The sequence below is a fragment of the Mesitornis unicolor genome, unplaced genomic scaffold (assembly GCF_000695765.1).
Source record: "Mesitornis unicolor isolate BGI_N332 unplaced genomic scaffold, ASM69576v1 scaffold28693, whole genome shotgun sequence".
NCBI lineage: Eukaryota > Metazoa > Chordata > Aves > Mesitornithiformes > Mesitornithidae > Mesitornis > Mesitornis unicolor.
In genome coordinates, this window is record NW_010174421.1 from 16,236 (window position 1) to 25,934 (window position 9,699).

The 9,699-nt window shown below is 38.4% G+C and overlaps 1 protein-coding gene across 1 annotated transcript in view; it reads right to left on the minus strand.

Moving 5' to 3' along the window:
* Positions 1-2,099: 2,099 nt before the first annotated feature.
* Positions 2,100-9,699, minus strand: part of LOC104538005 (protein Dok-7-like) — a gene marked incomplete at its 5' end in the record, with an annotated part of 37,331 nt that continues 29,731 nt past the window's right edge. Inside the window, 4 exons of the mRNA XM_010181040.1 lie at positions 2,100-2,236; positions 3,840-3,992; positions 6,586-6,657; positions 7,715-7,780. Of these exons, the coding sequence (XP_010179342.1) occupies positions 2,100-2,236; positions 3,840-3,992; positions 6,586-6,657; positions 7,715-7,780 (428 nt within the window). The remainder of the gene's footprint in view (positions 2,237-3,839; positions 3,993-6,585; positions 6,658-7,714; positions 7,781-9,699) is intronic.

A 9,699-nucleotide genomic window follows, 5' to 3' on the forward strand; every position in this document is an offset into this window, starting at 1 on the left:
AGCAATTTTGAGCAATGTACTATCTTTGTAGAGAACCTGGGTAATGTATCTTCCTGGTAAACCGACTTTTACAGCAGAAATATTGCAGCTTTGTTATATATCATGATGGAAAACACTGCGTTTCAGTGCATCAGGCAAGCTACACTCATTTTAAATATTGAATATAAATAGACACACAGCAAGAGATTAAACCCTGTGAGTTCTCCAGTGGAGGATCCTTTACTGAATAGTAGTTCAGTTAGACAAACATGGTCCCAAGGTGCTGTAAATCCAGGCCATTCCAGTCGTACTGAATATGTTTTTGCAAAGCAGATCACCGTGGTTCATTTGTCAAATAAGAAAAATATTCTAAACTGGGAATCTCATAAGAAAAATTTATTTTTCCTTCAGAAATATGCTAGGCTGATAAACAGAAAAGTACATCTTAGCAAAGGACAGATGACAATGGCAACTGTCAACTCTCAAACACATTTTTATTTTTTGAGAGATAGGGCTACATTCAAATAATCTTATAGGTTAAATTCTGCCTCAAAAACCAAACACCCCGCCTCTCCTTCTAAGGTACTTAGTGAAAACCTCACTGGCACAAAACTTCTACTCACCAATATGAATTTTAACACATCTGAAAAACAGAATTGGACATATTGCATCTTAAGAGGACATAGCCAAAAAAATATAATACCCAAGGCATCACTCCTGACAACTTCTGGAAGCCAAAGTTGATATGTTATTGCAGGCCAAAACTTCGTTTTCTTCATAAGCACACTGCTCTGTTAGTGTAGCTGTTAGATTTTATTTAAATAACATTTTGTATCAGGACAAATACACAGAATACAAGAATTACTTATACAACGCAACAGAAGAAACCAAGTCAGGTTTTGAATCATACAATTTCACTGTACCAAAGCAAGATGTCAAAGACTTCTGGACAAACCTACGTTACAATAAAACATCCGGCCGTACCTCAGTGCTGAAACACCTCTGAAGACATCGTGCTCTTACACAGAACTGGTTTTATGCTACTTAGGGACGGCAGGGAATTATTCAAGGAAAGTTTCAGAATCAGGGTGGATGATCCGATTTTGATGCTGGTTTACATTAGGGATAGTTTTGGAGATACAAATGAAGGTCTCAATTTTCAAAAGTGAATGTTTCCTCTGAGTACCTAGATTTTAAGCTATTCAGTATGAGAAACCCAAGACCTGATTTTCAAAGTGATACATACGTTCAGCTCTGGGAAAATTGCTAAGAATTACAGGTACACAGCAACTATGAAATCAAAGCCTATGGTGTCTAAAACAGGGTTTTAAGAACAGAAGCACCCAAAATGTCCCTTCACATTACTTTGGTTTATAGGTATCATTAAATTCAATAAATTGTCTATGCTTTTGTCTATATGCATACACATATTTACCCCTGACACTGCAGCTTTTAAATCTGAGCAACTTTAGCCAGAGCTACAGAAGCCTCAGTGAGGTATAAAACTGAATTACTCATAGGTAAAGTTAAGCATGTCCATAAATAAGGATAGAAATTGAACAAAACCATTCCTGCAAAAAATTAGGCACTGAATTTTTTTGCTTTTGTAGGAGTCCACTAATATATTACTAGAGGTTTTTACATATTTTATACACTCAGATATATACATATATTTAATCAGTAATGTGTGCTTACATAAAAACATACATATGCCCACATGCAAACGATGCATACACATACCACACACACACATACACACACTCACATTCCCTTAACTGCACACATTCAAGTTCCTTATTTTTAAAGAAAATGCCACCATTTAATAGACATTGGAATTGGTTCCAGGTTCTCCAGGGTTTTAGAATTACAGGAAAAGGTAAATTACATCTGTCTTGAATATGGAAAAAAGTCTGGACTTTGCAACCAAATTAAAATAAAAAGAAAGACCACACACACCCCCCATGCTACCAGCTTTCCAATTAGGAATCAAGATATTGGAATGAATCTGGTATAAATGCAACAAGTAATGGCAGCTTTTGTATTTTTACAATAAATGTGAATCTTGTGGAAGATAAATTAGTACCAATTTATGGCGAGGAAAAAGTTCTTTCCTAGACAGGTCACTGCTGAGCCCCTTTCTTCTTCTGCTCTAGCTCCTGCAAACGCTCCTCCCGGCACTGAGCATGCTGCGTCCCCACTTTGTGGGCTGTCTCGGTGGCTGCAATGTCAATCTGTGCATATCGGGATGATCCACTCCCTGAAATACCAGATGAAATCATGTGAAAGGCTATACTGCTCTTATATTCCTGAGGAAAGCTATCAAGACACTTCTGCCACAGATATCCTAGATTATCTTGTTCTGGTCCTAAGTAAGGTCTATAAAGGGTGTAAGATGATAATCACAACTAAAACAAAACAAAACACCTCAAAAGCTCTGTTATTTACATATTTTAGGTAGCTGTTTTCTTCAAATAAACAAATGAACCACTTGTATTTCAGCCTCCCGTCTGAATCTCCATCCCTACTCCTCCCACTTGAAGTCAAAATTTGAGCTCAGCTCTCCCACTTCTGGGAGGCTACAACAGCAGCTACCAGTCAGTAAATAAATGCCTGGTATTTGAAAACACCTTTGGCAGGGCAGTTGGCAGTGATTCTTCTTTGTCTGTATCAGGTACTCTTTGAACATCTGCCAGTTCAATCACCTTCAGCCTTAGATGAATGATAATTTAGTCCAATAATTGGCAACAAGTTATGATAAAAGCTGCAGTTCCACAGCAGTTCCATATAGGTGCAGACATGCAACTCTGGAGGCTGGGAAAACTTTAGTACAGAAAAATAAAATATTTATGGTCATCAGAGGCACCTTCAAAGTTAGACAAGTTGAGCATGGGAGGGTAGTTGACATTTAGGAAAGTTTATGTCAGTTTATGAAATCTGGCTCTTCATTCTTAATGCCCTGGTTCACTGTCTTCAAAATGAAAATAAAACATCCCTTTTACATCTCAACAGGGTGTTGTGCAGAGAAGTACATTAAAGTCTGGGAGAAGCTTATAATTACTTAACTGGAGCCAAATAAACATCAAAATAACCCCACCAAATGGTGCTAGCATTTCAAAGTTAATAAACTTACTGAAATTAGAAGTATAAAAACTGAAATATCATCAGTGGAAAAACCATCAATAGCAAATGGGAAGAATTAAATTACAGATCCTGATTAGGGGGTTTCTGTAAGGAGGAATGCATCTCTAAATTACAATACAAGGTAGCTATAATGCATGCTGTTGTGCTAATTGTCCAAGTTAAGCATTAGAAGTAAAATACCCAGATCCAGACCAACAAATTTTAAAAGATTTTTAAGAAGTCAAATACTTGGCTTCCTCTCTGTAACACTTTCACACATCCTCATGGGGGGCAGATAGAAGAACGCTGCGTTCTATTCTTAAGCATTTGCTGCATGACTCCAGAGTTGGTATCTTCAGGAGCAAGCCCTGTACACCTACACCCACAGCCCAGTTTCTGAAGCCAAGCAAGGAAAATTAGGTGTAGTCCTAACACGTGCAATGAAAGTCTTGAGAACACAAAGCAAATTACTGTCTGTCAAACTCCACAGACACAGAAACATTCGCTTCAGGAGGAGTGCATATACAATGCACCTGTCAGAGAGATGCAACGTCTTATAGAACACCATTACATAAAAATCTTTTCCAAAAGAGTTGGCAGTTACAAGAACTGCCTCACAAATGTACCGTGGTTCAACTCCTGTTAGCAAGAACCTATGGGTAGACGAGAAATTAAGAATCCTGATATAGACTTCATTACTGCTTCCTTTGCTGTCTAAATAGTATTGTGGATTTCCTTACCTCTTATGCTGGTGCTAGGTTCCTGAAGTTCCAGTTCCATGTAATGAAGCTGTTTTTTGGAAGTAGGGCTGACAGGAATATTAACGTAGGTGGCTGTCTCACTGTGGGGTCGATCTGATGCAGGGACATCAGCTGAATAACCTACTGCCCCTTCTAAAATAAGTAATACATTATTGTAGACACTCTTTGCAATGGCCAACGAAGCATTTCATAAACATATGTTCTGTCAAATGTTCTAAAAGCAAACATTCAGCAGCAACAACTCAGCTTGCCAAAGACTACCATCATAGATGGGACATGAGAAGACTGAGGTTTCTACAGAACAGATGCTCACAGCCCGATCAAGCCAGGATCTATGCAGAAGACCACAGATCACAGCCAGGGCTCTCACTATGTTGTGACAGAAAGCAAACGCTGTGCAGAAGTTACCCAACAGAATCAATGTGTGCAGTGCTACCTCACAAGGCTTTCAGCTCTAACTCAGGTTAGTAAAGCCTTATATGAAACAATCTGTTCTAGGAAGATGTGGACTATTACCACATTCACAAGAGAGCAACCAGAATCACTAGAAGTTCAGAAAGTCCCAAAAACATGGACTGAAGAACTATTTCAAGCAAGGGGAAGGCAAGCTTGAAGAGGCAGCATTGACAGCTTCCCTGTACTGAGTTGAAAAAGACAGGAACGATGGCAAGTGGCGACAGACCAAGTAATAAAAGACTTCAATTGCAGGAAAAAAGTAGAAGATTAGACACTGGGAAAACCTTTCTAATAGTAAAGTTCACAAGAACCCTGGATGAAATCCCACAGAGACTGAAGAATTTCTGCATCTAGAAATTTCTAAAAAAGAAACAGACTAACACTTATTAGGAAACAGCTTTCTATAAAGTGATTCTGACTTGAAGACAACTTTTTTATCTACTGGATGAATTCTCAAAACTTCTTCTAGCCCTCCTTTCAATTATTCTGATTTTTTCAGAGGCAAAACTAAGAGAGAAGGTAGAAGGTTCCATTCAGTGACCAACCCAGCATTTCAGCCTTCAACCCCTTCCCAACATCAGGCACCTACATCCAGTCTTTCAGTTCATGAATATACAGCAGCTGTGTATAACTATTAAGGGGAACTTATTCTTCTTGGACTGTATTATGAATAGCAGAGATGGCTCATACAAAGTCAGGCAACAGTACGAGTTGACAGAGGCTATAGCAGGTTCCAGCATAATGAAATCTCTCCAGGCTTAAGCTATTTAAATCAAGAGAGTTTACTATGCAGCCCAAAATTTAAAAAGTCTAGAAAGTTGGTCAATTTTCTGACAAATTTTCATAAAGAAAACTTAGCAACATTCATGTAACTGAACTTTTTGTTGATGATCAGACTTCAAGTTGTTCCAAAGCCAGGTGTTAGATACAAAATGAAAATGAGAAAAAGAAATAAAACAGAAGAAATTTCTATACATTCATCAAACATCAGTCTCAGAAATTATTCTCAATTATTCTGTCTAAAGTATTTCAAAGGAATTTTGCCTGACTCTGCCAAAATGGATTCAGCAGAACCATAGCATTGGAAACCTGCATTCCAAATAGTTAAAAATTGTAAGCACATGACAATCTTAAGGACTGATAGAGTCATGAATAGTCATGAAGGAAAAGATAGGTTTTAAAGTCTTTCTATACACCGTTAAAGTGATGTAGCAGGAGTTTTAGTGAAGTGTTCTCAAAGCTCGCTAGCATGAAAACTACCAAACGTCTATAGAGCTCAACACTTGGAAGGTTTCAGGAAGCTGAATGTCGCACCTGATGCAGCCAAGCCAAGTGATTTTCCTGAGAAGTAAAAAACCACACATACGTTAACTGGTGGGGCTTTGTGCAAGAAGGGTGACAAAAGCACACACATAGAACAAAGGAATCCCTGGCAACAACCAAATATTCCCGCTGTAACTTGACTCAAAGGTAAGAAAGCAAACCAAGAATTAAGTTGGGCAAACTGTAATGGTAGGAAAAGTCTGCTGTGGTTTAGTTTGTGCTGTCTTAACAGAAACTGTGCTTTTTCTTTGTAAACATAGAAATACTTGGCTTTTCATTTTTCCTTCAAATAAAAAACCCACCCTCTTTAGACACTAAAAACTGCCTTGTAATTGTTTGAAGAGAAAGGTTTCTTTGAAAAGCACAAGAAAATGGACAAAGACACTGCTTCCAGCAGCCCGTTCTGGGCAGACAGACACAGGAAATGCTTACAAGAGGGGTCAGAGGACCAGTATTTGAGATCATTATGGAGGGAGAATTTGGGAGAAAAACAGGCCGAAATGCACAGTTGCAACATTCTGAAAGAATCATGATTGCTTGAAGGGAAAGGGGGAAAATGTAGGAAGGAAAAAAGGTAGTTAAGCAAATTACAGAAGAGTAAAAGATAAAATGTAGTGGCACTGAAATGAGCAGGAAAAGGGAAAACATTGTACAATTGGGCAGGGAAGAAGAAAATTCTATTTGAAACTCATGTTTTAGCCTTTCTTTCAGCAAGTGTCAGTTTTTTGTATTTTCTACCCTATATAGGCACCGTTCTCAGAAACACACGATAAAAAACACAGAAAGAAAACCAACACTCTAAACACAGCCCTGAGATAAGAGTGTGTGTGTAAGCACACATGTAATGCTGACACCTCAAAAACAAACTTTCAGAAGAGAAAATGGAACGAGAAACAGGAGATGTAAGTGTCCTCTAATGCAACTGGCTCTAAAGACCTTTACTCACCAGGTTCCTCAGGGTTAGTAGGAGTTCCAGGTTCTGCAGGAAGCGTCAGCATCTCATAGCCACCTTTAGGACCTAGAATACAGGAACACCATCAATGGCTTTGGATTTAGGAATCTGCACATTGAAAACAAAGCACATGATTTCCTGTTTTTGACTTGTAACCTCCTAACTTTAATAATCACACTGAATAATCTCAGAAAACATACACAGCAGTCAGCGTTGACTTTTCTGTAGTGGTGATGCCAACATTTTCTAATGTGTGTAACACCAAGGAAATAAACTTTAGGACATTTTTACAAGGATTCACACTGAAGGCCACTGAAGTCAACAGTGTTTTTTGCTATACCTCAATGTGGGAGCAAAGCTGTGTTGAATGCATGAATCAGGGAGAAATGCGTGGGTGATCTTGGGAGCATCTGGAAGACTCTTGTTAAAATTCCACCTCCAGCATGATGGATAGCTTCTTGATTTCTGACAAAGCTCTGCAGAAATGGCTTAAACTGGCCCTTCCAAAGATAACTTTGCTTTCCAAGTGCAAATCATCATCTTTGCAAGAAGCCAGGTTGCACAACATCCCCTTTCAGAGCACTACGCTGAAAAAAAGATGTCCAGGATCTCTCATGATCTCAGACTCCATCTCAGTTCAACCAAGGCAAGCTAAAAAGCTATGCCCCTAGAATCAACATGTTTGGATTCATTTTGAATTACAAACACTCATAGTTTTATCTGTTGGTGGCGTTTCTTTCTCTATTATCATTAAGAATTATCTTTAAATGTGGTGGGTTGTTTTTTTTCCCCACCACATCATTGCCAGGGTACAGGATTCCTCATGGCCCGAGGTGGGGTTTTTTTTGGTGGGTGCCCTTTGTTAAAGTGCTGGCAGCATTACACTGCTGTGAGTAAGATTACTGCCTATGCTCTGACACTTATCTCATCTGTCACTACTTCTTCTAAACTTATCCCATCTGTCAATGCCTTTCTAACAAAAACCCTGCAAAGCAAAAGCCCCAAAGAAATACATAAGTCTTACAGTAGGGAATAAAGTCATACATTACCTTTAATATTTTCTGAAGTTTAAAATCCTTTAAGTTTAAATTAATTTAAATTTTCATGCCGTGTAACCACTTACCAGCTTGGAGACTGTGCCCTCTATGTACTTTCAAAGACCCAGAAGCTGCCATGACAGAAGCACCACCTGTTTTCAAAGAGAGATATTCACATTAAATCGAAATACCTGTTGCTATTATTAGGTATCTGCTGTGCATCACCATTTTTAGCAGATGATTCTGAAACATCAAGAAAAATTTCAGTAAGAATTACAAGTCATTGTTCGTCATTTAAGCAATATTCATTTTTTTATGCTAAATTCTTTACCCTGAGATTGTGGCATTATAATTTAATTCTGTTGTTTTCTTTTATAGAAGACATCTTATCTTTTTAAGCTTCAGGATACTGGCATCCCTGATTGTGGTGGGTACTACTTCACTCATAGAGATGGTCATCTTGAACTGAGAAGTAAAATGGCAGTGAAAACTGAGTGGGGATTGGCTTTGCAATCCATAACGTAGCTTTGGCAACCAAAACGTTTAAAGCGTTCATTAAAATTTCATCAGACTAGATCCAAAACCTATTAAAGTTAATGGGAAGAATTGTATCACACTTTGGTAGTCCGCAGTCCAGTTTTAGACATGCATAAACTCGGGCGGAGTGAGGGGTATGCGAAGAACCAGCTTCCATGGGGTCTGAATCCAGGCTGTGGTTGGTCCTTGTGAAACACCATCCCAAGTGTCCCAGCCAGGAAAGCTTCACCAAGGACACATCCAATGGCACAGACTCCTTTCCCCAGTCCTATTCAGATCCGCAGGAAGCTGTCACAGGATATGTCCCAGCATAAGCTGTCTTATGCATTAGATAAGGAATTTTGAGGAAACAAGAGCAACCTACAGCATGGTACACATCTAGCGTGGTTTCTCTACATACACACATCCCTTCTTTATTTAACCAGCAAACTAATAAGCATCATAGCTACTTGTTCAGTTAGCATCATCCCTATCCATCTGTGAATGTCTTGTCTTTACTGTTATCACTGCAGGCACCTTAATCAAGATCAGTGGCATTTACTTCCTCACATGAATAATTTTGAGGGAACTTCTTGTGCAAGGGAACTTCTTGTGCAAGGGAATGGTACGTTAACAGAAGCGAGGTGGGAGGCTGCGCTGATGAGTAACCCTGCACTGGTGACAGGGCAGCTGTGCCACGCGCTGCTGGGTGTTGGGGATCAGAGATAACATTAACACTCCCTTCTAAACTGATTAATAGTCTCTGAGCAGGTGAGATGCTTCTCTGCAAACTGTTTTTAAAATAGCATCCAAAAATTACCATGATTCTTATGCAACATGAAGAAATTCTGTAAGCAGTCTCAAATACCTGAGAAATCTGCATCACCTAGGAACCTAAAGAAAATGACCATTTCTAATTTTTTTTCCTCCATATAAAGCATACATTCATACTTTTTTGTAAATCTAATAATTTCCAAGCTTATACAATTACTCCTACACTTTTATAAAATAAATCTAAATAAATACTGCAGAGTATTTCACAATGGACAAGAGGACAATGGATTAAAAAAATAATAAATACCTATTTCAGAAGCACACAACTGAACTAAACCCTTTAGTTTTGTAGTCTCTGTGTACACAAAAGCATATCTATGGTAATCCAAGGCTACAAAAACAATTTTCAAACATGCCATACTGAGAAACTGATTTTCTATTTTAATAAATGAGATCAGATTGTAGAACCTTCACATACTCTGGGTGAGGATTTAACCACTAAAAAAGTTATTTGAAGCTTTCAACAAGACTGCTGACAAAAATAAACGCAAAAATAGGACAGCCCAGAACTAGCTGATTTGTGTAAATTTTTACCGTGTTTTTCCCTTTTCTCACCTCAAAGCATCCTCTCTCTGCATTATCAAGAATACCAGAATACACTTTATGCAGCTGAAAGCCTTACCTTACTTTGAAAAAAGACTACAGCTTTATGCTAATTGCAGCTTCATCACAAAACTAGTGTGCATTTTTTTTCTCCCTTGAAAACTTAATGTAATTCAGC